Source organism: Phalacrocorax carbo, chromosome Z (genome assembly GCF_963921805.1).
Source record: "Phalacrocorax carbo chromosome Z, bPhaCar2.1, whole genome shotgun sequence".
Lineage (NCBI taxonomy): Eukaryota > Metazoa > Chordata > Aves > Suliformes > Phalacrocoracidae > Phalacrocorax > Phalacrocorax carbo.
In genome coordinates, this window is record NC_087548.1 from 41,277,093 (window position 1) to 41,304,057 (window position 26,965).

The following is a 26,965-nucleotide window of genomic DNA, read 5'->3' on the forward strand; positions in this document are numbered from 1 at the left end:
AAATGGTGAAGGATTATTTACCCCACTTCCCAATTCCAACATTTCATGTAGAATTGTCAAAGCCTTCTTGTTTGAAACAGTATTGATATGATTTTTATTCTTTGCTGTTATGATGTGCTCAGGTAAAATGAGCTATAGTTCCCCATCACAAAATATTGTTTGTAAGTGCTTGAGGTAATAATCTTTGCTCACTTTGCAGTACTGTGTTTTTAGAAGCATTAGGACTGCCAAATTATTGCAGCTTAAGTTACTGTGCCTCAGCTGAAATGCAGCACGTGCCAAACCCTTGATAAATGAGAGGTAACGTTTACTTATCTGACAGTGGAAGTGAAGAAACTAAACCCAGTTAAACTGCTTCATGTGTCATGTAGTCTTAGAGTTTGCCTGTGAACATTTTTGCCGTGGCTCAACTGATGTGCAAAAAACCTGCATTTCATCATGGTAACATGGTTACAAACCCGAACCTTTGCTCTGGAAAGCATTAGAATTAATTGCCATGAACACAATTACAATTAGTGATGTCTTCTTGGAGGAAGAAATGTCTTTTTTTTTTCTTTTTTTCTGGTGTACCTCTCATATAATGAAACTTTCTCTAATGAGTGTTAAAATGGTAAAATGGTATAGGCAGGGACAGCTTTATCAGGGAATAAATTTAGACTAGAATTGAACCCAACGGCGTATAAAACTGTCACCTTGTTATTATCTGCAAAGGCTATGCAGACTAGTTATAGTGACTAGGGTAGTTTGAGGCTACTGCTGGGAATGCTTTCTTTGATACCCACCCCCCCCACCCCCCCCTTTTTTCTAATGTTTCTGTCAGTATGTGTGTATTGTAAGGTTTAAAAGCTCTCAGAAAACATCCTTCTACGTGTAGTATTTATCTGGAGAGGCTGATGGTGGCACATGTCAGTTGTATAGAATTGTACTGGAAACTGATAATAGATTGTTGCAAGGAATGAATTAAATCACTAAAAACTTTGTAGTACTTTGCAAGTACTGCAAGATGTATGTTAATTTACCTGATCACCTCTTCCACAGCAGATCAGCAACTTGAGTCAGCTGTTCTAATGAATGCATTTTTGAGATTAGGGTCCAGTTTCTCAAAATTGGTGGTACTTTGAACAGTAGTCTAATGCCATTGGTGCTATGTAACTGCAAGGATATTTCTTGCAGTTGGAGCTCCTGTCTTCCCATATGTTTGGCTTTTTCTAACTTGCATCCCCAAAAGAAAACCATTATTGGGTCAATCAAATAATCTTTTGCAATCTCAAGTTGTATTCCCTTCCAGGCCTGTAATCTGCTTCTAGTTTTCTGAATCTCATTTATGCCCATGCTCAGCTATATCAGGTGCCTGTTCCATGTGCAAATGTTAACACTATACAACTAATTCGAAGGTAACCATTGCAAGTATTCTATCCTTCTTGTAGAATTTGTGCTTTGGACTATGCACGTTTTTAAATTACGAGTTCCTTGGTCCCTTCCAATGTTCCTTTGTTATGGCAAGTGATTATGTCAAGTGTGTTATAAAAACAGATATTGCAATTCAAATTTTCTGTGTTTACAGGGAACTGAAGTCTTTGTTTTTTTAAGATATATAAAAAATAGATTTACTAAAATGCTTCCTGTGAACTTCTGTAAGCCTATAAAAATAACTTGCAAATGTAAGATCTTTTGAGGGCTAAAAATTCACTCTAAATGTAACGTTGCTAGATTTCCACAAGCATAGGAAGCAGATGGTTGAGGAAAAAGAAGCAAACTTCTAATTTCAAAATGGGTTCTTACAAAATGTGACAGTAACTGCAAACATTTTTACTTTGAGAAGTCTTAGGTTCTTTCCCATGGACATGCAAGGCCCATGAGAAAATTTCAGGTGTTTTGTGGCATGAATAAGCAGTGTGTTCTCAATCATCTATCATGGCTATTTGAGGTGCAGATTGTGGATATCTTCCACAGCAAAGAGTTGAAGAACCACAGGTCAGGGACCACTGACCCAGACTTTGGGATATTTAGTGTGCACTGCTACTACTTTGCTTATTGTAGTTTTACTTATTGGCTTCTTTGCTTTTAGGAGCTGTAGCACTGAAGAATCTTGAAATAAAAGAAAATGCACTGGTAAGTTGATGAACATGAAAACTGAGCTGTTGCAAAAGTGATTCTTGAACAATGCGTTGGGTTGTACAGGCCTCTTCCAGTTCTTATTTTAGGATATAATATCTTTAAGTGAAAACTTACTGTGTTGTTTTCTTCGCACTTGTGTGGATTGTTTAATTAATTTGAGATTAAGGTATATGCTGGCTTCATTTAGCTTTGCTTTGTGCCCCTCCCCCCAAAAAAAACCCCAAACAAACCCCCAAAAACCCAAACGACTACCAAAAAACCCAAACCAAACAAACAAACCCCCCAAAACCCACCAAAACAAAACTCTCAGCAGTTGCTTAAAAGATTGTGTTTAGGTCAAAAAGCAATACTGGAAGACTTTTTTTTACTATAGCTCAGGAAGTTAGAAACTTGCTTTTGGGTATGTATTTAGTCTAGGATAGCTTAACAGCCAAAATTAGTAACCAAATGGTTGCTTGGTCCATTATATTGAATGTTTTTTTCCCAGTGGTTGAAAAGTAAATTTGTTATTAAGGTTATATTCTTTTTTTTTTTTTCCTATATGGGAACATTTCACTAGTGGCTGAAAAGAGCTTAAATGTTCTAAAACACTTTCTTTCAGAGTCAGCTGGATGTGCCATTTAAAGTTAAAGCAGGACATATTGGTAAGTTACATTTTATTTATGTTACGAAACATACTACTCTTCCATGCAAGTGGCTCTAGGCATCCTAAGCAAGTAATTTTCCTAAGTTCCTTGATTTGCATGTTTTGTATACTCTGAAGCTTGTCTGTTTAGAAAAATCTGTTCAAAGAAGCTCCTTTTCTTGAGCTGAGACTTTAAAGGTAAAATATACTTTATATTGTGTAATCAGCTCAATATTAATAAGAACCCAACAGAGCAAAGATGAGCAAGTGAGAAGGACTGGATCTCATCCCTTGTCTCAGCCAAGGCTCCTCAACTGATTTTGCCTTGCACTTTCCTTTCTACCCTCCTTCCCTGTTCTTGCTAATATGAAATGTTTTCTCATTACAAGTTGATTGTCTTGTAAAATTATTGGCTCCTTAAAGCAAGCAAAGTTCTAAGGTCGTATGCTTCCCTTAAATCTTGCCTGGAAGTATATGTTTTCCTGTGACTGATTTCACAGTTTATTAAAATTGGCATATGTGTAAAGAATGAGAGATGCTGCAACCTGAGGGTCCCCATATTCTCAAAACATACACACTACTTTAAGACACTCTTCCACAGTAAAAGAAAGAAAAATCTGTATTTTAAAAATTCTGGTTTAGGAGTATTTTTTTGTATATGAGGGTGCTGCAGTGGTTTTGCAAGGAGGGAGAGGTTGCTGTTAGGAAGAAGTAATATAATTCAAGGGAGTAAGGAGAGGACCTGTGGACTTAATAGTTCTGCTCGTGGAAGAACTTGCCTCATGTTCAGTTGTGTGCTATGCAAAACAAACAACCCAAAGGACATATGCTTCAGATGAACTGTGTTTTCTATCGAATATAATAATTATTCAGAGATTTTGTGGTTAATGTTGATTATCTTTTTTTTTCCAGTCAGCTATTTAACTGTTTACGTCAACCTTTATCTTTTGTGTTTGTAGGTCAACTTAACCTACAGATTCCATGGCAAAACCTTTATACTCAACCCGTTGAGGCAGTTCTTGATGGAGTTTATTTGCTTATTGTGCCCACAGCCAGTAAGTTAATGTAGAGAAAAAAAAGTGAATATAGATTGTTGGGGTTTCAGAAGTATCTAGAATGGGTTGATACTGTTTTCACGAACTTTATTCCAAGTAGATACTTGTAACAAATATGATTAGATAATGGGAATGGGGTGTCTTTCAGTAGTTTACATTTAGTCACCTAATTTTTGCTGTTACGTAATTATTAACAAAATGTGAAAATTCTTGCTTTTGAAACAGCATTTTCCAAAATCACATAAGGTTTTTTGTATCATACCTTTTTACATTGTATATTTAGGCATAAAATATGATGCTGAAAAAGAAGCCAGGCAGCTCTTGGAAGCAAGACAAAGGGAATTGCAAAGGATAGAGGAAGCAAAGCAGAAAATAGCTGACCAAGGTAAGAGTGTGAAAAACTGATGAAAGTGACACCATTTCTTTATTTTAATCCAGAAATATGCTGGATCTGTCACTTAGTGATTTAGAATCCTGTTTTTCTCTTGATACTTAAAAACCTATTAGTTACAGATTTTTAGGTGTAGCTGCCATCAGTGTTGCGGAAGAAGCATCCTGAAAATAAAAACGTTCAAGCATTGATGTGATCTGATATAAATTAAGGCTTTTGAGATATTGCTTGCTTGTGTCATCTGTTGCCTGACATTTTCTTTCCTCTTCTTTCATAAGAAACAATTTAACTTTGTTTCCAGTAGCAAACAGTTTTTTTGTTTATACCTTTTCAAGATTCTGTCTAATTTGTTCTTTGACACATGTTAAGTCTTACCATCTTGAATTCAACTTTTGGTGCTTTCAAGAAATATGTATTGGCCACCTTGAGTATCAATGGATACAAGTCATACTTTTGAATAACGTGGTTCTTCTGAAACCATCTAGTCTGAGGATATAAATGTTATAGACTATACTGGAAGGACATGTTTTTATACAACTAGAGTGTAGTATAATGTAAAATTTAAATATCTGTCATAAAACTTTATTATGTTATTTTCTCTAGTGTAGTTTTAAAATACTTCAATGCAGACAAAATATTATTTTTTCTTTAACTTAGATAAAGTAAAAGAAGAAAAACAAGACACTTTTGTAGAAAAATTAGTCACTCAGGTGATCAAAAATCTTCAGGTGAAAATTTCCAACATCCATATTCGCTATGAAGATGATGTAAGTACTTTTGTATATCTCAGCATAAGGGGTTGCACACTGTAACATGGAATTAGGAACCTCTATGATTTCTTTTCTCCTGGTTGCTTTCCACATTGAGAGAATCCTAGTAAAGTTGTTGTAATTTCATAGTCTAAAAAAAAATTAAAACTGATAAAAAGCTTGTACCAAAGCATAAAGATATTTATACATGTATAGTCGGGTACAAAGAAGATACAGTTGCCAGATCTTTGCAACATATATATTTTTTTATTGTAGGCAGTTTACTTCCAAATCTAAATTCAGAGTGTAAGGTAATCCTTTTTTGGTATTTTTCCCCGGCTTTATTAGATCACGAATCGGAATAACCCCTTGTCATTTGGGATTTCACTTCAGAATCTCAGTTTGCAGGTAATTTTTTCATCTAAAAAACGTTTTGATGTATACTGATAGATTAAAATATGTTTTTGTGTATTATTGTGCTGTCTGGTAACATAGTGTCTAATGAATGTATACCTATAATCATCAGCAATGCACAGTGATAACTACTTGTTTTATCAAATCCAGCGTAATTATTGTGGCAGGGGTGCCATTAAAGATAAAGTGCTAGCATTAAAACAGACCTTTGGAAGGAAATTCTTAACCTTCTGCCTGCTGCACTCTGTGGTTGCCAAGTACCAGACTTTGCTGGATTTGGGCTATTCAGAATCTATGAATATTTTACTGAAACTGCCGTGCGCCCTGAGAAAGGGAGTTACCTCTTCATATTGGGGAGAGAAAAAAAGAGGTTTGTGTGTTGTTTCAAACTGGAGCTCAGTTCTTTGATCTGCAAGCTCCAGTTTAAAGTGCAAATAGTAGTTGTCATAGACAGTATACTCCCCCCCCAATCTGGAAGACTAGCTAGTAGCAGCAATATTATCATTCTGCTGAGTTGCCCTGGTGAAATAACTTTTGCTGTGTAACTGATAATCCTAAAGAAAATATGACTAAGTAACATTTACTTTCTTGAATTAAAAGTTGCCTTATGAATGCCTGTTTGCTGTTGAAAGGTTTTCGCCAGCCCTTTCCCCTAAATAATTTTGTATAGTGAACAAAAGCTTTGGTGTTCTTAAGCTTCACTCTTGAAATGCTTATTAGCCTTGAAAAAAATATAATAGCGTATAGCGTTTCTGTTGGGCTCAAACTAAAATGCTACTTCCAGAAATACAGAATTCTAGTCCCATGTTTATCTATTTCCAAAGAGCCTGCCTAAAATAATATTGGTGTAAAGGAAAACAGTTTGCAATGCTGAAAACAGAATTTTAAAGAATCTTTTTGTTCTGTGTGCAGCCTGCCAGTGTGTGTATTTTTGGGGGGGGAAGTAGCCTTATCAAGTTTCCATTTAAAATAATGGCTTAATCATCTTCAAATTAGAAGATGGCATCCCATTATTTTTTAGTGGGGTTTGATTAAGATGATGTTCCTCTCTGTTGTTTTTTTTAACTGGTTTGTTTCAATGATGATAAAATAATGATGTATTATAGATGTTGGAATAACTTCCTTTAATCCTCATTTCAGACCTCAGATAAGAATTGGAATCCATGTTTACATGATGAAACTGCCAAGTTGTTCTACAAGGTACAGTATAAACTGTATGCTAGAAAGAATTGTTAATAAAACAAGCTGAAATAGAGTTCCTTCCACAGAAAGTGAGGTCAAGAAACATGTAACCGTATAGGCTCTACAAGAAAGGGATGCATAGTCTGCAAGGAATATTCTGAATATTTTAATTCATCCAGACTTTGTGAAATCCAAATTATTAATCTAAAATTTGTAGGCATTAATACACCTGTTCTGTTGTATTTTCAGCTTGTACGACTGGATAACCTTTTTGCTTACTGGAATGTGAAATCGGAGATGTTCTACCGTGGAGGTTGTGATGAATCGTTGGTAAGTAAAGCATGAGATAATGTATCTAGTATTCTAGTTCATACTGTGAAGCATAGAACATGCTTCACCTTCAGTTCGCCTTCCATTTATGTCAAAGTCCTGTTACTAATAGCTTTTTAAAGAAAAATGGTAAATGTTTTTGTGATGCAAGTACAACGCCTATCTGAGGAAGCTTAAAAAAAGTCCTTCACCAGTTACAAAATTATACCCAATATATTTTCATCTTACTGTTCAGCGGTTAGCTAAAAATAGAAGTATTATTCTGTTTAAAACATAGGTGAATATTTTGAGTTGCGTAGCAGAGGGATTGGATAATCTGAAACTTGTACTATAATGCTAACGTTTTAAATTTTAAAACTCTATCATGAAATAAAAATGCAACTTATTTTTAACTCCATTGTGTATGTAGGTTAACTTAAAACAGGGAGTTGCCAGCCACAATGTGATTCCAGAAGGTTATGATTTTGGTAAGTGGTATTTCATTTCTATTTATTATATGCATGTATTCTTATTTTTAATGCCTCTCAGAGGTTGCTACTTCAGCTGTTACTCAAAAATCTTAGTAAGGAGTGCAGTTCCGTTCTTTTGTAGGAGTAACTGTCCCTCTGACAGTGAAGACTGTACCATATCTGTGGCCTTAAATGGCTTTGATTAGAATGAGTCTTGAGCCATGTACTTTTCGAATGGAATGTCATATATTAATCTTCATTGTTCACATCCATAAATAATTCCTTATTTTAAGAAGTTAAGCAATAATATGTGCATCATAGTTTTGTGGATCAGATTGGTTTGCGGAACAGGTTAATGTTTTTGAGGTCACCTGCCTTATGTGAAGTGTGTCTTTTTTCATTAGAGTTGGAAACAGTAATCACACAACTCTGAAACATCAACTTTTGGGTTTTTTTGTAGTTTTGGCATATTGTAAGTTGTATTGCTTTGAGTGTTGCTTACTTTAGTCTGAAAGTTGCATTGGCTCTACTCAAACATGGTGACTATTTACTTCTCAGTGTATGGAAAATACATGGTTTTTATTTCTCATGTGCATCTGTGTGATTGTTTAGTAACTGTTTACAAGGCAGAATGGCCTTTGAAGTGGCTTGTTCTCTAGCAAGGAAGTCCTCAGTTCACTCTATGCAGGGTTAAAAAGGGCACTGTACTTTTATGGGTTTTTCTTGCTGTCTTTGCCTGAAAAAGAAAGCCTTTTGTGTCTCTTTATTTGACTGCCAGAGAACTGTTTAGTAATTTCTGTTGGTTTCTTATCTATCTTTTTCAGTAGCTAGGTTTGACTCTTTTTACAAGAAAATAAGTTTAAACATAGTCAGCTGTCTAAGTCTTTAGGTAGAAGTTCAAAATAGTTGTATGCCAAATTGCAGGATTCAGGGTTTACACTCTTAAAATTCAGCAGTGCCATCAGAGACACAGATATTTGAAGAACTACATCATGATGATTTTCTGTGGTAAATGAAAATTTTGGCTCTTTTAGAGCAGCTCCTTAGATTGAGACATTGATAGAAAGTTAGTGAGCACAAAGTCTGTCATTTGAGCTAAATGCAAACATACTTACACATAGGAAGGATGAAAAATGTAATTTAGGAAGCTAAATACAGGGAGAAAATCAGTAGCAATGCCACCACATAGAATGTGTAGATAAAAGTAAAATAAGCTTCACAAGAAATACAGGGCTTAAATGCAACAAAGATTAATTGGTGTAAACATGTTTTAATCTTACAAAAGTATCTGTTTCCTTTTATATGAACATTGCAGTGAATTTGAAATATTTGGTATGTAGTTGATCTATCAGTATTTCTGTTGAAATCAAAATAATTTGATTACATTTTACACAAATTCAGGTAATAGACAAATACTTCTTGTTGGAACAGTTGCTGAAACAGGTGGAAAAATTGAACTAAACATGGCTTCTGAAGGCCTGTATTGAATACCTGATATTGCCAAACTGTGGAACAGATAAAACATTTCTGCTCGGAATATTTTTCATGTGATATGCTTTGTTTTACCTAGGATCCATACTAATTTTTTCCATGTTTACTTGGGCTTGGATTTAGAAATATGGAAAGTTTCATTTTACCCACTGTTGTGAGTATAATTCATCAAACAGTGTGAAACATCAGTAACATAAAAAAATATATAGTTAGGGAATAAGAGTTGTTATAGTGAAATAAGTGCTATATTTGTACTATCTTCTACCTTAAATGGCTTATATCATAGTAAAAAAAATAGATTTGTTGCAGATATAAACTATTGATTGAAACATCTGCCATCTAATAGTGCGTACAGGAAATTTTGTGAAAATGTTTCACAAATGTTGTCAGTATAAACTGGAAATTGAGTATAGATTGTATTACATTTTAAGCTGTGTTGGTGAAGTCTTCATGTTTTGAAGTCTAGCATATTTAAATGAGTAATCTGACATAACTTGAAATCATAAGTATTATGAATCATTTATGGCAGTCGTAAATAATTTAACTGCACTTTTTATATCAACTTCTGTTTTTTAGTGTTCCGCCCAATTTCAGCTAAAGCCAAACTCCTTATGAATCCTCGATCTGATGTTGACTTTTCATCACCGAAAATGGATTTAGATGTAAATTTACAGGATATAACCGTTGAATTCAATAAGCCACAGGTATAAACTATTTTTCTGAAGTTATATGTAATATGGTGAAAAAGTTAGTTTGCAAGAATAGTAAGAAGCAGTCTGAAATTTTATAAGAAACACAGAGAATTGATTCACTACTTAGTCTTGTTTGTCTTTGAAAATTATTTTCTTTTTAAAGAGAGGCTTGGTTCACTTTGTTCTCACAAAGACTCAGTTTGAAATTTTGTTTGTTTGGATTTTTGTTTTTTAGTACTTCAGTGTTATGGAGCTTCTTGAGTCTATTGATATGATGACTCGAAACCTGCCATATAGGAAGTACAGACCTGATGTTCCATTGCACAACAATGCCAAGACATGGTAGGCCACCTCAGACTTATAAAATAATTTGTTAGTTACTATTTGAAATAATTACCAAGGGATTGTTTCTTACTTAAGGAGGTTAGAACCCATTCCCTTCTGAAATAAAATAATTTCTGTTTCTGTTTTTTTTTTTTTTCTTTTTAAGCTAGGAATACTAAAAAAAACATTGAGGACCTCAAACCAAAGGCGAGGGGACAATAAATGAAAAGCCTGCATTTGCTGTCTTAAAGACCATTATCAGAAACTTAAGTCTGATAAAATTTTAATATCCTAACTCAGTTTTAACGAAGGAGACCCCATTATACATTAGGTACTATTACAAGAACATAGATACTGCTTAAAAATAGGCAAACCGTTTCAACACAGATGACAGAGATTTGATTTCTTTTTGGAAGATTCCATACAAATATGTTTTGATTATTAACACACACACACACACGACCACAAATGTATGTGTCACTGTGTGTGTATGTTTTGTACAAGGTTACTTTCTAATTTTAGGAAACAGCAACCTGTCAACTTTGTGGAAAAAAAAAATATTATTAGGTTCCTCTAATGAGCAGAAGTGTGGTATTAGACAAGGGATTTCACTTTTTCACAATTGGAGTTGCATTTAGTGGGAATCGCATAGCACTAGGTGTCTTTTCAATATACCAAAAGAAATGTGAAGTGTACTTCATTTGTCTTTGCTTTTAGGTGGAAATATGTTATTTATGGCATCCTTGAAGTAAATGTTCAACCGAAGCTCCAAATGTGGTCGTGGGAACATATTCGGCACCATAGGAAACAAGTGAAGAACTATAAGGAGATGTATAAAACAAAGATAACATCAAAAAAACCTAATGAAGAAATCTTAAAATTATTGGAGGTTAGCCCTCTTCCGTCAAAGGCTTAAATATTGTTCATCTTCCTGTTTTCTTAAACGTAAATGTTTACATGTTCCTAAGTCAGTACTAAGGTAAAAAGAAATTTTCAGTGGCCAGGCTTGCAACGTCATCAGTACCTTTCTCTGTGAGTAGTATGAACAAATGTATCAGATAATTTTTTAAATTAGTAACTACAGTGTAGAAAAACTTACTGATACTTTTCCAGACTTATTTTAAGTTTTCAGCTTGAGCAAATTAACTTGAGTTGCACTGAAGGAGTTGTTTACTGTCATTTTCTGTAAAACTGAGCATTGAAATCTAACGAAATGAAATTGTCAAAAAATGATTTCTCACCTCCTTTCTAGGAATTCGAAAAGGCCTTGGATATTTTTAACATCACTCTAGCGAGGCAACAAGCTGAAGTTGAGGTAAAATTTCATCATATGAGTCTAAGAATAACTAAAACATGAGGTTGTGGATATTTTAAGATGATGCATTTTAGTTCTAGTGATTGAATTTTGTATCATACAGTATTTTTCTTATATTTCACATTTCTTATTATAAGGCATAGCTAGTCCCATGTTGTAATTAAGCAAAAATTAAATAGCTCTTTATACTGCTTCTTCAGAATAACTGATCTGTGATAGATCTCTTTCCACTTTTGGTGAGGCAGATCTACTGTGGAAAATAGGGTCAAAGGATGATAGGATAAGTCAGGTTGGAAGTGATTATACCTGAAGCTTCAGGCTTCCCCCCAGCCCCCAACAGCCTAGGCTATTTTATTCCTTTCCTTCCTGATACCCTATTATGTAGGCTGAACACCATGTGTATGTGTAGTACATTGACCTTTTGTCATTATTTGCAAATGTTTTTTGGAACACAGCAGATGCATATGCAAAATAAGTAGAAAATCACAGTTAGGCAAGATAATGTGACTTGAGTAGTTACCCTTAATTTGTTAGCCTCTTTTTGCTAGGTTAGTGTGTGGCTTAGTTTCCAATGTAGTGTCTGAGCATCATTCAGGAGACTGAAGTGAAATCTGTACAGGTTTTCTAAAATCTGTGGAGTAGTCTGTCTCTATTGATAGTCAGTTTGACTAAAAGGAAGCAGAATATGAGGTTCAGAATCTGAAATAATGTATTGGTAATTAAACTTCATGAATGCCAATCATTTCTTATGGCAGTGCTTGAAAGAAATCTGATTTTTTTTCTTTTTTTTTTGGTGGAGTATATTTGGTATGAATGCAGTTGCTGCAATGATAGATATGGTGCTTCTAAACTAAAACTCTAAAGAGGAATCCATAAATTTGATTTTTTTTCCTTCTAGTTTTCTCAATATACACCCACGTTTGAATGCTTGTATGATCATTATGCAGACTTTTACAGAACCAGAACACACATTCCTGTCCCTCCCTTTTAGTTGTTTGGCTGAATTGGAAATTTTGGCAAGCTTTTAGTCTTGTACCATATAGTTTCTTTTGGTTTTATCTTGTTCCTCCTACTTTTTGTAAGGTGAGGGAGATATCAAAGAATTTCCTGGCTACTTTTATTCTTCTTTTCTCCAGTGTGACCATGCTGCTTGCAAGAGGTTATGTCATATTGCATTCCTGATCACTTTGCAGTCCTGAGTTTTGAGATAGGTTTCTGTAGTGCTTAAAAGTAGGTTGCAAGCAAATGAATTTTCATTTGTTTGGGCTTTAAGCCTTGCATTTGAAAAGTGTTAAAAAAGTGTCTTGAAAGATCTGCTAGCTAACTCTCTGAATTTATTTCCAAGTATTGAAAATGAGGTCACAGTGTTTCTGTGTTCTACCTCCATCTATCTGTCAGAGCCCATCTGTCTTGCTATTACCAGGTCATACTGCTGAAAAAAGTCTCAAAGGACTTTTAAGAGGCACATCTACTGCTAGCTTGGTATCCTGACAGTGTTAAGTCTGCTAGGAATTTAAAGGAGCACCCTCTAGATGTGAGCTAAGTTAAGTCAGATAAAGGATCCCACTGTTTGTAAGTTCTTTTGGTTTCTAAAAACATACCTTAGGGTTGAATTTCAAGGGCTTGCTTCTCTCTAGACCTTGAAATTGAGTTCCTCAGAACTTGTGTTTGTGAACACCGTACCATCTGATTTTCTGGGAACTTTGCAGCAAGAACTTTATATTACAAACTGTGGGCCACTTTTTAATCTTAATCACAAGTGCCCTAAGTACCAAACATCAGCTTCAGTGAGCCATGTATCAAGTCTCTGTATCAGGTAGCTTGAGAAACTTTGTGCTTTCAATCTAGAGAAGACTTCATAGACAGTTCACCTAAATCAGAATACAGGATGACACTCTTTGGTTCTTTTAGTCAAAACAGTTTACCTTGCTGAGTAATCTTTCCACGGACTATGGGTGTTTTTTTACTAAGCCATTGTAAATGAGGGATGGGGAGAGCTCAACAGAATTTCTTCAGGAAATTTCTTTAGTTCCCATACTGCACAAATGTTTTCTTCATCCTTGCAGAATTACAGTTCCCCTCCCTTCTGTCTGTAGCCTTTCTTACCTTGGACTCTGGCACCAGCTGGTGCCGCAGACATGTTGAGAATCATAGCTTTAAGCATCACTTCTTCTTCTCTATGGCAGTTGTCCTTCAACACTAGCTCCTTGGTGTCCTAGAAACCTCTAATCTCAGAGGTTTAACAGCTGTTTTTTCTAAAGGCCTGTCCATTCTTTTCTTGGACTGTTAGCTCTGTAACATCTGCTTGATGACTTGGTATCCTTTATAAAGAGAACTTCAGAGGATTTTGTTCAAACCTGTTGAGGCCTTTTGTTTAGCTGACATTCAGCATCATATCTCTGAGGTCAATCGATAGTATAAGTTCAGAAGCCTTCATGTTTTTGTGGTGAGTCCTGCCTTCCATTGGCTTGTAGGTGGATAGATGTGACAAGTCCCTAAAATGCTCTGATTTATAGCCAGCTGTCTTCCCTAATTGTGTTGCAGAGACATCTTGGGATTTTTTGCATGCTGAGAAGGGATCCCTGTCTCTCTCACTCTGGGTATCACATTCATTAGGGCATCTCTAAATCCAGGGCTTATCTGCAAGTGTTCATATCTTTTTGCATCATATTAGTCACGAAGAAAAAAAATCAGTTTGTGTGGTCCACAACAGTGCTGAGGACTCCTCTGTCTCTTAGATCACTTGATGGTTGTTTGCCGTCCCTTATGCCAAACTTTCAGTGGTCAAGTCTGGATGTAGTTTGTACTTTCTGTGAGGACCCAGTATTGGAATCATAACTGACATCAGACAGGACATCCCCTAGTTGTTGAAATAATGAATAGGAAGAAGGGAGGGCTTCCTTACTGTTACAGTTATATGTATCAGGTCCAGGAATAGCTTCATATATTCCTTAGAGTAAATGTTCTAAAACGAGCAATAATTTTTTTTTATTACTGCTTTGCACATCTCTCTTGAAATGAAAAATACAGGGATCATTTAAAATTTGGCCTGTGCTATTTAATTGCTTACATATGTGTTTTGAATGATTCCTTATGAGTGCATTGTTGTAATGGTGAGCACTACATAATCTTGGGGATTTTTTTTTTTTTTGATGGTGAGAGCTAGAGACAAAATTGGTTAGGTAAGAAACATTTATTGACTTAAAATCAGCTATGTTTTGCTTGTCCTTTTTGTTCCTAAGGGTGGTTGATTTTATGCAAGGGAAAATTGGTCTGGTGTTGCACTGTGTACTTGAAAACGTTATTAGAAGAAAAACTAAGAAATAACATCTTTTCAGTGGTTGTCTAATGATGTTTTGATATGTTAGGGCATGTCTTGGGTCTATATTTCTCTTAGGAAAATGAAGAAAGCATGAAGAATATGATTTTTTAAAATATTTTTTAAATTTCAGGCAACTAAGGCTGGATTAAAGATCTACAGACCAGGAGTAAAACAAGATGATGAAAATTCTGGTGGCTGGTTTAGTTGGATATGGAGCTGGTCGGGTGAAAAAAAGGATGAACAAAAACAAGAAGTAAAGGGTTCAAGTATGTTAATTTATTGGTTTTTTTTTTTCTATTATTAAAACGTACTTATTGGATTAGTAAATCCCTACCAGTGGAACTTTGGATTTTTTTTATATTTGGGCTATCGGATTTTTGATGTTTACATTTTCTCTTAGCCTGTTTTTGCTGATCAAGTTGTTAATTGCATGTTACAGAGGTATCTTACAATTCCTTCCGTAGGTCTTTCTGAACTGTCTTCAATTTGCACATTCTCCTGCCACAGTTTTTGCATTTGTCTGCATTGTGTATTGTGTATGGGGATTTGAAGAAAGTGCTAGAAACCAGTAGCAGTTAATGGAATGTAAACAATTTTACTTCCATCCATTTTATAATTTGGCTGTTTCATGCAATGTATTAGAGTTTGATTCACTTCAGTACAAGGCACTTAGTAAAGGTTGTGGGACATGGAAAGTAAATCAAAAAGGTTGCTTCGGTGGTTAGCAAGCTAGGAAATAGTGTAGGTCAGAATGAAAGTATAACTGCATTTAAAAATATACTTTAGGAGACTCAAGACTTGGCTTTAAACCTCCGAGTTTTTAGTTTTACTGATTTGAGACGATGTTGACAGTACCTACTGTACGTTATAGGGCTACTAAGCACTCGGACACGTGTCAGTGTAGAACAATACTTGTTTTTTTCACTTACCTATACTGAGTTTAGTTAAACTCTTGCAATGTGGCAGGTCTCGAAGAGCTGATGACACCTGAAGAGAAGGCTAAACTTTATGCAGCAATTGGATATAGTGAAACAGCTGTGGATCCAACCCTTCCAAAATCGGTAAGTCGTAACTGACTATGATATCAAACAATTGCTATCTTTATCTACTAATGAAAAAGTAAAGATGATAGGAGATCACTTCTAAAATTACTTGAAGCTCTGTCTTTATATTTGAATACTGTTTGGACTCTTTCTAATTAAGTTACTGCATGCTGACTTTGTGCAGAATAGAGCATCTGTAGATGTAGTTTCAGGAGAGTGGTTATAGAGCTTACTTTGGATATTCTGAAAAAGTTCAGAATGAAATTTTGCTTGCTTAAACTAGAATAGTCATATAAGTAGTGTATTGTTTAAGTTATTAAATGCTTCATATATCCTCTTACAGTATTCAGAAACTTTTAAAGTAATTGCACTAAGTGATTCACTGGAATCTTAAATATCAGTGATAGCAGATGAGGTAGAGTAGGTGACTTTATAAGGAAGGGGGTGATTGAAGGACTGTAGTGAGGAAGAGCAGCATTTTTGAACCATTCAGAAATAGTCTGATAAGTCGTCTGTATGTGCGGTATCATGCATGGTACAGTGGACAGCCCTCCAGCTCAATGTCAGAGGCCCTTTACCTCAAAATGTGGTGGAGACATCAAAGCCATATGTTTGTAATCATAGTGTACTCTTACTCTAACCCTGCCTCTTTTTAATGACTATTTGAGAATGACTTTTACACCAGCTATGATACAAGCTATTTATAGCACTAGAAAAATAGTACCAACTAGTATTTGTGGTTTTCTTCTCTTCATAAACTGTATAAAAATGTATATTAACCTATTTTATAATCCGCTGCTGTTTTTTCCTGCATATCTAGTATGAAGCCATGAAGTTCTCTGTGAAGTTATTAAGCATGTCTATATCAATAAGAGAAAACAAGCAAACTCCTGAGCTGATAGAATTTGCATTAACTGGCTTGAGTACAGTATTTACCCAACGACCAGGTGCACAGGCAATAAGGTAAACTTTCTCAAAATGTGGTGTTTTTGCTCCTCATAAAATGCTGGTGACAGCTAATAGGCATTGTAAAGCTCTGTTATGATGTTTAACTTCCATTTTTCACTGTCATCTCCTGTGCAGTTTGGGAGCAGAATGATCCTGCACCTGATGGACAAAATGCATGGATACTGTTTCCATTCCAGATTAAATTTTCTCCATCTTCAGACTTTTTGTGCCAATACAGATTTTTCTCCTTTGTTTTCAGTTTATCATTATAACATACAATCAATCCAGTTACTTAATTTGTTTCTTGTTTTGAAAAGTAACTTTTAACTCCTTTCAAAACTTAAATCTGAGCAAGGTGATCTTGTAAGCATTTGAGTGTAGGCATTTGACTGAAAACTCTTTGAGTTTTCAGCTGAGCTTTTAGACTGGCAGAAGAAAGCTGAGACATGATTTTGGCTCGGTTTTGTGCTATCACAGTAGGTAATGAAAAGCAGTGATATGAAATATTTTCATTTCAAACATAATGACTTAAAAATTCTGTGGTGGGGTAGCTTTCCTGTTCTAAACCTTGTCTCTTCTCCTTTGGGGCATATTAGTATAACATATTTATGATATTAAGATACTATTGATCTTGCTGAGTTTTATGCATGTTTTTTTTTAAGTTTTGCTTGCAGCTTTTCAGTTTGGAACCCTCTGCATCTAAATGGCCCTAATAATCCTATCATACTGAGAAAAAAAGGAAGAAATGTTATATTTTTACTGTGAAATGTTTTCCTTTGAGTATTGGGAGATAAAGATCTTCAACTGAGAGCTGTTAAAGAGGTGGACAGGGTATTGAAAAAAAAAATCCAACACCTAAAAAATATAGCCTCATTATTCTGAGGAAGTTAATCTTTTGCTCCTCTTGTAGTGTTTCTTTCATTTCTCTGTGCTGGAACCCTTCCTTCTCTGCTCTATCTCTGTTTCCTAGTGTAAACTGCCATCTTTTATTCATGGGCTCATAATACAGAATTCCCATTTGCATATCTCTTCCCTGCCCTGACACCTGTCCTCATGAAATGTGTATGAAGTGAATAACTTGGACCCTCTTTTTTATTTACTCAAGGGTGGCTAATGGACAAAAAAAATAATTAAATGAAAATCAGGATAGAGACATGTTGTTGTTGTTTTGTTTGGGTTTTGGGTTTTTTTTTATGATTTTTTTTTCTTTCAGCTCATTCCTTATACTCTTACCATCTAATTGTACCTAGACAGATGGATATTAAATCTTGTCATGCTGTTTACCTTTCTTTACAGATTTGAAACAAAAATTACCTCACTTGAAGTTACAGGCATGTCCCGAGAAAAGTGTACACCCTGTCTCCTATCTTCTCGAACAGTCTATTCGGACAAGAGTACCTCACTCTTGAGCATAATGTTTGAGACTAATCCTTTGGATGAGAAAGCAGATCAGAGGCTTAGAATAGAATCACAGCCACTGGAAATAGTATATGATGCAGTAAGTAAATATTTGAATAAGTTACAAATCTTGAAAAATCTTACTTAATAGTAAATTTGCCATGTATTATTTTTCCTTTAACAGATGACAATAAATAGCTTGGTGGATTTCTTCAGGCCTCCGAAAGATGTACATTTAGAGCAATTGACATCGGCAACTCTGATGAAGCTTGAGGAGTTCCGTGAAAAAACGTCAACAGGCAAGTGCTGTATGCTCTTCTGGTTGCACTTAGACAAATTTTAGATGACAGGAATACAAAACTATTGATCTTTCATATGGAGGTGTATGGGTCGAAGTCATAGCTTTCTAACACAACAAGTAAATAAGCTGAATTCTTCAATCTCCTTAGAAAGCGTTTGTTATAGGCATTGGATAATTCCATGACTGTATATTTTTAAACTTCAACTTCCTTTGTAAAATATGCTCCTCACCCTGATGTAGTATTTATTCTGTTGTACTCCATGCAGAGTTAAAAACAGTTTGTTACTTCCAACTTTTCTGTTTTGCTCATCGGCCTATCTAATGGTCTTAATTTGTTTCATACTCTTTAAAAGCTGATACTGAGATATCGGTCCTAATGAAACCCCTAAATCCTTTCTGGAGTTGTTGCTTTTCAGGACACTATCTGCCTTTCTGTGGGTGTTTTCCACTTCCTTTATTCCTCAGTCAATGTTGATTTAATCTGGAGTGACTCAGATCAAGTCATATATACTGTATTTATCTGTCTTCCAGTTATTCAGCATTAAAGGCATTCCTCTAGTTTTCATTTCATCCTAGATTTTATTTCTAGGTATCTTGTATTTTGACACATGAATGAAAATGGTAAATACTTTTAAGACTAACACTGAATTCTGTGTAATTACCTGTTCCACTAAGAGTGTCTGAGACTTTCAAGGTCAGAGGTGTGTCCAGTGCAGTGTGCTGTCTCTGACTGTGGATGGGAGAGGATGCTAAGGGGAGACTCCATATAAAAATTATTTTTAAGATGGGGAGGAGAACCAACAATGAATTTTTTTAACCTCATTTAAAGTTGCAATCTATTAACATTTAAATTGTACATTTAAAAAAAAATCTCAATACTCAGTGACAATAAGTGAGAGAAGTTACAGTAGACTCAAGCGTAATGTATATTTAGTCGATTGCTTTTATCAAGCTAGTATCAGGAATGAAATCAGGCATCAATTATATTTCTGTTCATTAGTTCTTCTTTGAACTGTTTATTCAAGGACTAATATCAGATTAATCAGTTGAAGTTAGGTGGATTGACTTGCTTGTCTTTTCTATCACCATCTTATCCAGCCATATAGAATATAGTGATACCACAGTTAATTCCTGAGATTAATTTGTTAAAAAAAATTGCTTAGGTTCAGTATGCTTCATTCTCTGCTTACTATCACTGAATACTCTGGTTCTGAGGCTTCATTTCTTTGTGGAAATAAGAAATCATGCTGTGTCTATTATAATTTAAGCATAGCATTATTTTAGAGGTATATCCAATGACTCTTACCTTCATAAGAATGCTGAGTTCCCCATAGAAATCTAAAAGCTTGTTCCACTCACAAATGAGAAGCCTGATGGAAATTTCTGAAGAAATTCTGTGCACTGCTTGTAAAATTTTGTCTGAGACTTAAAACATTAAATCTTCTTTCCCTGGTAATCTACAGAATATTGTGTTGCAGGGGAGTACGCTAATCTCAGAGGTAGAATAAATAATAATAATAAAAGAATCTTACCAGTATAATTAATATGTTCAGACTTGCCATCCTTTTCTTTCAAGCAGTAGAAGATAGCTGGGGAGCTGTGAACTGCAGAAGTGAAGGAACTTGCTACACCAAAATAGTTATGATTTTCAGCACCACTAAAAGACATTACAAAAGCTTTGTTTCCTGGAGTTCAATCTATGGACTCAACTGCGTTCTCTTCCCAAATGAAGGCAAAAAGAAAGTCTTCTCTTGAACTTTATACATCATTCAAATACCGCTAGGCATTGAAAAACTAGAAAAATCCTAATCTTTTTATTAATCCAGGTTACTTTATCTTGCAAATCCTGAAATGTGGTTGTCATCCAGTTTTTAATTGATTAATCTAGCTCCCCTGTGGCTGGGCAACCTTTGATGGTGTAGGAACAGTTTTAATTGCTTGCTTACCAATGTGGATATGCTGCAGTGTCGTGTTGTCATCTTCATAATTTATCTCTACTTCTATGATCATCAGCTTGTTGTACCTGGTAAATATTTAATGGGTTGTGGCTGCATCCTAAGGCAGTTTTCAGTGCTAACTTGAAGCAAGACCATTCATTCCTCTTCAGATGAGAAAAAAAAACCCAGAATTTTATCTCAAATGTTCTGACAGCCTGAATTTTCCAACTAATCACATGATTTTAAACAGAACTTTTGTAAGACCTTATATTTACTGGTCTTCAGCGTCTCAGGGTAGAGATGCTTGCCAGCAGAACCAGTGTAATCTTCAGTATCTCAGTAGTAACAACACTAGCAGTTTGTCCAGTACAATTGAATACTCCCAATAAGGACTTGTAGAAAAATTGAATTTCTGAATCTATAGAGCACAGTGGGTTAACTCAGCAATTGCCAAATTGCAGTACACATTCCATTTCTTCTCATTTCATCTTTGCTCAGTATGAAACTTTTTTGGATTTGCATGTGTTGTGTTGCTGTCTCTACTTGTCCATTAATTTCACTATCATCTTTTCATCTACTTGCCATTTCTTTAAAGACTGCCTATAATTATTGGTTCAGAACAAATCTGAAGAGCATCTGTACCTGCAATTAAACTCAGCTATCTAGCACTCACAACTTATTTAAAGATAGACTTGAATTTCTTTTTATACCTTCTTTTAATTCCATAGCTTCTGTATGGATTACTTTGTTTATATTTAGTAATTATACTGTTTTTCAGGTTTGTTGTATGTAATTGAAACCCAGAAAGTTCTTGACCTCAAAATTAACCTCATGGCTTCATACATCATTGTTCCACAAAATGGATTCTATGACCGTACATCAAATTTACTACTTCTAGATCTTGGTAGTCTTAAGGTATGTATTTACTTAATGAAGTAACTTACTGAAACTGGTAGTTCGGTTTTAATGTGATTTCCAGTTTTTTAATTTGTATTTTGTGGTACTTGGTAAGTAAAAGCCCCTCTTGCAGTTTATATATTTATTTTAAACTGCTTCGCAATCAAGGCAGAAATTATTGAACTCTTCTCAGTAGATTCTTTCAACCCACAAGAATTGTTAGAAAATTTTGCCCTGGAATGAAACCACTGTTGATGCTTTGAACTGTTATGTGGAAAATGTTTTAAATTTTTTTCCCTTAGAATATAAAATAGCAAACTTTTTATTTACATGATTAAATGGTTGTCTTATTTTTAATATTACTATTTTTCTTGTTATCAATTACTTTTTTGTCACACAGTTTACTTCAATATGAGAAAAGTAAATGTATTGGCAATTTATAAAATAACTTGAATAAAATTAGACATAGGTTTGAGAGACTTCATGCAAGGGAAAAGTCAAAGTAGTTTAATGATGCTTTTTAAATTATTATTTAGTACTATAATTGTAGAAGAGGCTGTTTCTACAGATTAGCAATCTTCTTACTCGTTGGTGAACTTGAATTCTTCCAGGATGAATGATCTTACATGTATACGGGCAATTTAATCTTGTTTTTTAACTTGTACCCTGGATAAGAATGATTCTGCCATTTACTGTTTAGATTGCCTTATCTTTTTTTTTCCCAAAACTATTTGTTTCAATGCTTAAAATCTTGCTAAAGTGAAGTAAGTTTTCTTACTTCAAGTAAGTTTTCTCTGCCATAAACTGACTTTCTGAGCTTGTAGGTTTCAGTTAGAATCATAGAATCATAGAATGGTGTGGGTTGGAAGGGGACCTCTAGAGGTCATCTAATCCAACCCCCCTGCAGTGAGCAGGGACAGCTTCAACTAGATCAGGTTGCTCAGAGCCCTGTCCAACCTGACCTTGAATGTTTCCAGGGATGGGGCATCTACCACCTCTCTGGGCAACCTGTGCCAGTGTTTCACCACCCACATTGTAAAAAAATTGTTTCCTTATCAAGTCTGAATCTACCTTCTTTCAGTTTAAACCCGAAGACCATAACCCCTTGTCCTATCATAACAGACCCTGCTAAAAAGTCTGCCCCCAGCTGTCTTATAAGCCCCCTTTAAGTATTGAAAGGCTTCAACAAGGTCTCCCTGCAGCCTTCTCTTCTCCAGGCTGAACAACCCCACCTCTCAGCCTGTCCGCACAGAGAGGTGTTGCAGCCCTCAGATCATTTTTGTGGCCCTCCTTTGGACTTAATCCAACAGGTCCATGTTCTTCTTATGCTGAGAACCCCAGAGCTGAACACAGTACTCCAGGTGGAGTCTCACCAGAGTGGAGTAGAAGGGCAGAATCACCTCCCTCAACCTGCTGGCCTCACTTCTTTTGATGCAGCCTAGGATATGGTTGGCCTTCTGGGCTGCAAGTGGACATTGTTGGCTCATGTCCAGCTTTTTATTCACCAGTACCCTCAAGTCCTCCTTTGCAGGGTTGCTCTCACTCCCTTTATCCCTGTCATGATTTAACCCCAGCTGGCAACTAAGCACCACCCAGCTGCTCCCTCACTCCCCCTGCTGCTGGGGTTGAGGAGAGAATCAGAAGGGTAAAGGTGAGAAAACTCATGGGTTGGTAAGAATGACAGTTTAATAGGTAAAGCAAAAGCCATGCATGCAAGCAAAGCAAAAGAAGTTTCTTCACTGCTTTGCATGGGCAGGCAGGTGTTCAGCCATCTCCAGAAATGCAGGGCTCCATCACGCGTAACAATTACTTGGCAAGACAAACACCATAACTGCATACATCCCCCCGCTTCCTTCTTCCCCCAGCCTTATATGCTGAGCATGGTGTCATATGGTGTGAGATATCCCTTTGGTCAGTTGGAGGTCAGCTGTCCTGGCCATGTCGCCTCCACTCCTGGCTTCTTGTGCCCCTGGCAGAGCATGGGAAGCTGAAAAAATCCTTGACTAGTGTAAGCACTACTTAGCAACAACTAAAACATCTCTGCATTATCAACATTCCTTTTAGCACAAATACAAAACATAGCCCCATGCTAACTACTGTGAAGAAAACTAATGCTATCTCAGCCAAAACCAGGACAGTCCCCCAGCCTGTATTGATACCAGTGGTTGCCCCAACCCAGGTGCAGGACCTTGCACTTGGCCTTGTTGAAAAAGAATATTTCAAGTGCTTCAGAGGGTGGAATTAGTGAAAAACATTGTTGTGTACATACCAAAAATAATTTGGATTTACAGTCAGATCACTTATTTTGGTGACTAATAATTCTGCCAGCTCTTCTGAATGCTGGTGATTTGTAGGCACTTTGTAGAGTTCAGTAATCAATCAATCAGTTGGGTGCTTGAGACAGCCTCCTAGATCTAATGGTGGTGTGCTTTAGAACAGCCCACCTCCTTTACTCCACCCATAGGAAATTACTGTCAGAATAGTACATGGAAGAGTATGTTTCAAAATCACACTCTAGTAAATGTGTCCATAAGCTGTTTTTTTTTTTTTTTTTTATTCTGAAATGGGTGAGTAATTTTCATAGTGAATGTGACAGATTGATTCCTGTCCTTTAACAGAAATTAGAAAGCAAGATGAAGGAGTTAGGCAATACAAAAAGAGAAAAGTTACATGCCTCTCAGGATATGATTAATAAATCTGTATTCACTTTGGGTGACGTGCTTAAGTGAGGTGTAGGTAATTTGTTGGATGATTATGTTTAATACAAAACAAATAGTCTTTCCCTCAGTTATGTACTGGATAAGGTCAAGCCCCAAGGGGTAAAATGGCATCTAAAATGAAAACTGTATGTCAATGTGAATACATAAGGGGACTTAATTAAGTTTGCACAGGCAATATTAGTTTCGTAATTCTGAATTTTCAATCTGCAAGTTATTTTAAATCTAAAAATAGTCATAATTCAGTAGCATTGGAGAAAGAAATGCTGATAAAAGAAATACTAAAAGACAATAGTATTTAAACCTATTCCACAGTTATGATCCTGATCTTGAGTATTATCTGAGTGACAAAACCAGATATGGATCCAAAATTATTAGACATTTAAGTATGAGGACAGCCACATTTCTTCAGAGTTGAATAGCTTTGGGATACCACATTTCACATTTGTATGAGCCCTCTCTGCTGAGTCAACGGGATATTGACTGATGTTAAAGCAATGACACTGAACATTGATGATCAATAGTCCAAACCCCCTTTTCCTCTCTTTGACTAACTTTGACTTGTAACAAGGTAATACCACAACTAAATTCAACAGGATTCAAAAATAAATTTCATGTTTCTGAGGTGATTAATGCAGTAATATTTTTATATATACAAAACCCAAACAGTTGTTCTACTGATTACACAGGGTTTGAGACTTTATACTTTGGGGTATGGGTCACTTATTAAAGGAAATGTTTCTATACAAAATATATGGTATAAAACTTCATAGATTTTAATTCACTTTTTATTTTGTTTCTTTCCTTGAAGAAGAAAGGGAGTTTAATACTCTCCATTTATATTTTTTATTTTGATAGAGGCTACTAATTTTAGATGTCTCCTCTGCTGTGATATTTGTAAGACTCAGTGCCCTTACAATGAGGACTTAAATTTAATGTTTTGTCATGCTAGGATCAAGTAGTTGTAGAGTTAGTGCTTTGAATATTTTAAAAAATTGATTTTATGCTTTTTTGTGTCTGTTCTTAAGATGAAAAGCAAAAGTCGTTCTGATTTATCAAAGCTCAAAGTAGGACAAAGCACTATTGAAGATATAATGTCAAGAGCTTATGACAGTTTTGATATCCAGCTCAGCAGTATACAGTTACTGTACAGCAAACATGGTAAGTACTCATGAAAGTAATCTTTCTCTATATGAGTAAAAATATTTTGGTGGTTGATGTGGTTTTACATTTTTAACTGAAGCAGTGGAGAATCTTTGGAACGTACTTCTTTAAACTTATGTTCTAAACTCTGTCCTAGAAACATGTTATTAATTTCGAAAACATACCTTCAGGCCTTAGATTCAACTTTATCTTTTGCTAAATAAACAAACTTAAAATAAATCCCTTATTTTTGAAAACATGTAATTTGATTTGTTGCATAATAAATATGAGTGTAATTAAGTTATTTATGGTCTTTTCCTTCAATGCCTTTTCCTCCTTCCCAAATTTAAAGCAGAATCCTTGAGCAGCTCTAGGTGTGATCATTTTGTGAGGGTAAAGAAAGGATCAGAATCCCTTATTGAAGGAAACTTCTACTAATAGTTTGGGAACTAACAATATAGAGGGACTTGGAATCAGAGAAGTCTTAAGCATTTAATTCTTAATCCTCTGGTTTTGGAGGGGAATCCAGAGCCTATACTCCCAGTACCATGCATGTTAGAAGTCTGCAGAATGGAGATGGGGCAGCTGGTTAGATGTGAACGGTAGAAATTAAGTAGTCTTGTATGTCTGAAGTTCAGATCTTGTATTATATACATGTTGATAGAGTTGTAAAAGATACTGCCATCTGAGTTTTTAAGGGTATAAACTAAGATCAGATACTTTAATTCTGTGGTAAGTGTAATGAGAAGGAATCTATTTCAGTTTTTAAAGCAAAGATTTTCTTTGTTCTTCTAGATGAGAACTGGCAAGAGGCTCGGAAGCTGAAATATTCGTCTCAACATATCTTGCAGCCCTTGGATGTAAAAGTGGAATTTAGCAGGGCTATGGTTGTTACAGATGCAAGAATGCCCAAGTATGTGGGTTTTTCTTCCTGTTTTGAAATTTATGGTAAATTACTTTTTTTAGGGGTAAAAAAGAAAAAAAAATACTTGTGCTACATGCTTGTGAATCTTGGAAGATACCTTCATCAAGAAAAACAGAGAATATACCCAAGTTGCCAGATATTGAAGAGGTGATAGAATGTTGTATTGTTCCAAAATAAGTAGGTATAACATATTTGAAGATTTTTATTACAGTTATTAATACCTATTCTAATTAGGTCTTTCTAATAGCTACATTTCAGTTTTCATTGGAAATAATGAGGAGCAAAAGATCTGAACTTGCAGAGCCTCGTTTTCAAACATCACAAAAATACTCTGAAAAGTAATGTGCTGACATACTCCCTCTCTTTTACTTAGCTTATTCATTTTGTCTGCTTATCTGCTAGAGATTGCTTCTCAGGCAAACAGCTGCTCTTGATGCATTGGGTTTGCACTTAGGCTTATTTAGCAAAAACCCAATTGGTTATGGAATTGTACTCAATCAGAAGAAAATGTATGTAACTATTAATGATGAAATTATGATGTTAAAGATCAGTGAGTCAAAGTGGCAAAGATTAACTTTGCAGGTATTTTGGAAAGTGCATCTTCACTAGTGTCTGGTAAGGACACTACTACCTAAAAGATCTGATCAGTTTTGAAGTACTTGAAAACTAGCCCATTAACGCATTACGAGGTAATTTGGTTTATTAAGACATTAATAAGAATCATATTCTTAAGCTACAAAAAGCTAGCATATGCTTATTTCATTCTTAACACTGTTGGAAATTCAGATTTTAGCTAGGCACTTCAGAAAATTAATGTCATAAAAATAGACCTAGGCTATTGCAAAAAACTGTAGCGCAATCAGCAAAATCAAGAGGCACTTTATGAACTAAAAGAATTACGAAGAAACTAGGATTTGCTAACTCAGGAAAAAAACCCCAAAAGACAATGCGCCTCACCAGTTCATTCACCAGAGTGAATGCAGATCAATGATTGCGTGGTATAATGGTGCCATCTTCTGGAAAACTGGGAGGCCAGATTCTGAATTTTGATGCTTCACTTCACAAAGCATCTTACTCTTTCCCTCCTTCCTTTTTCTCTGTTTGATGGAGAAGGTGAGATAAGAGAAATACAGCTCACAGGAGTCTTGACTTTTTATGTTGGAAAGTCCACGGAGGGAAAGTGTGATTACATTTCTATG

The 26,965-nt window shown here is 35.4% G+C and overlaps 1 protein-coding gene across 1 annotated transcript in view; it reads left to right on the forward strand.

Annotated features, from left to right (window-relative positions):
* VPS13A (vacuolar protein sorting 13 homolog A) overlaps positions 1-26,965 on the forward strand; it is a 110,835-nt gene that overhangs the window by 5,869 nt on the left and 78,001 nt on the right. The window contains exons 2-22 of the mRNA XM_064438677.1: positions 2,069-2,112; positions 2,720-2,762; positions 3,703-3,798; positions 4,082-4,183; positions 4,847-4,956; positions 5,287-5,346; positions 6,493-6,552; positions 6,784-6,864; positions 7,274-7,331; positions 9,381-9,508; positions 9,732-9,838; positions 10,538-10,709; positions 11,073-11,135; positions 14,588-14,723; positions 15,424-15,518; positions 16,321-16,463; positions 17,745-17,946; positions 18,031-18,145; positions 20,863-20,999; positions 24,727-24,859; positions 25,637-25,754. Of these exons, the coding sequence (XP_064294747.1) occupies positions 2,069-2,112; positions 2,720-2,762; positions 3,703-3,798; positions 4,082-4,183; positions 4,847-4,956; positions 5,287-5,346; positions 6,493-6,552; positions 6,784-6,864; positions 7,274-7,331; positions 9,381-9,508; positions 9,732-9,838; positions 10,538-10,709; positions 11,073-11,135; positions 14,588-14,723; positions 15,424-15,518; positions 16,321-16,463; positions 17,745-17,946; positions 18,031-18,145; positions 20,863-20,999; positions 24,727-24,859; positions 25,637-25,754 (2,203 nt within the window). The remainder of the gene's footprint in view (positions 1-2,068; positions 2,113-2,719; positions 2,763-3,702; positions 3,799-4,081; positions 4,184-4,846; positions 4,957-5,286; positions 5,347-6,492; positions 6,553-6,783; positions 6,865-7,273; positions 7,332-9,380; positions 9,509-9,731; positions 9,839-10,537; positions 10,710-11,072; positions 11,136-14,587; positions 14,724-15,423; positions 15,519-16,320; positions 16,464-17,744; positions 17,947-18,030; positions 18,146-20,862; positions 21,000-24,726; positions 24,860-25,636; positions 25,755-26,965) is intronic.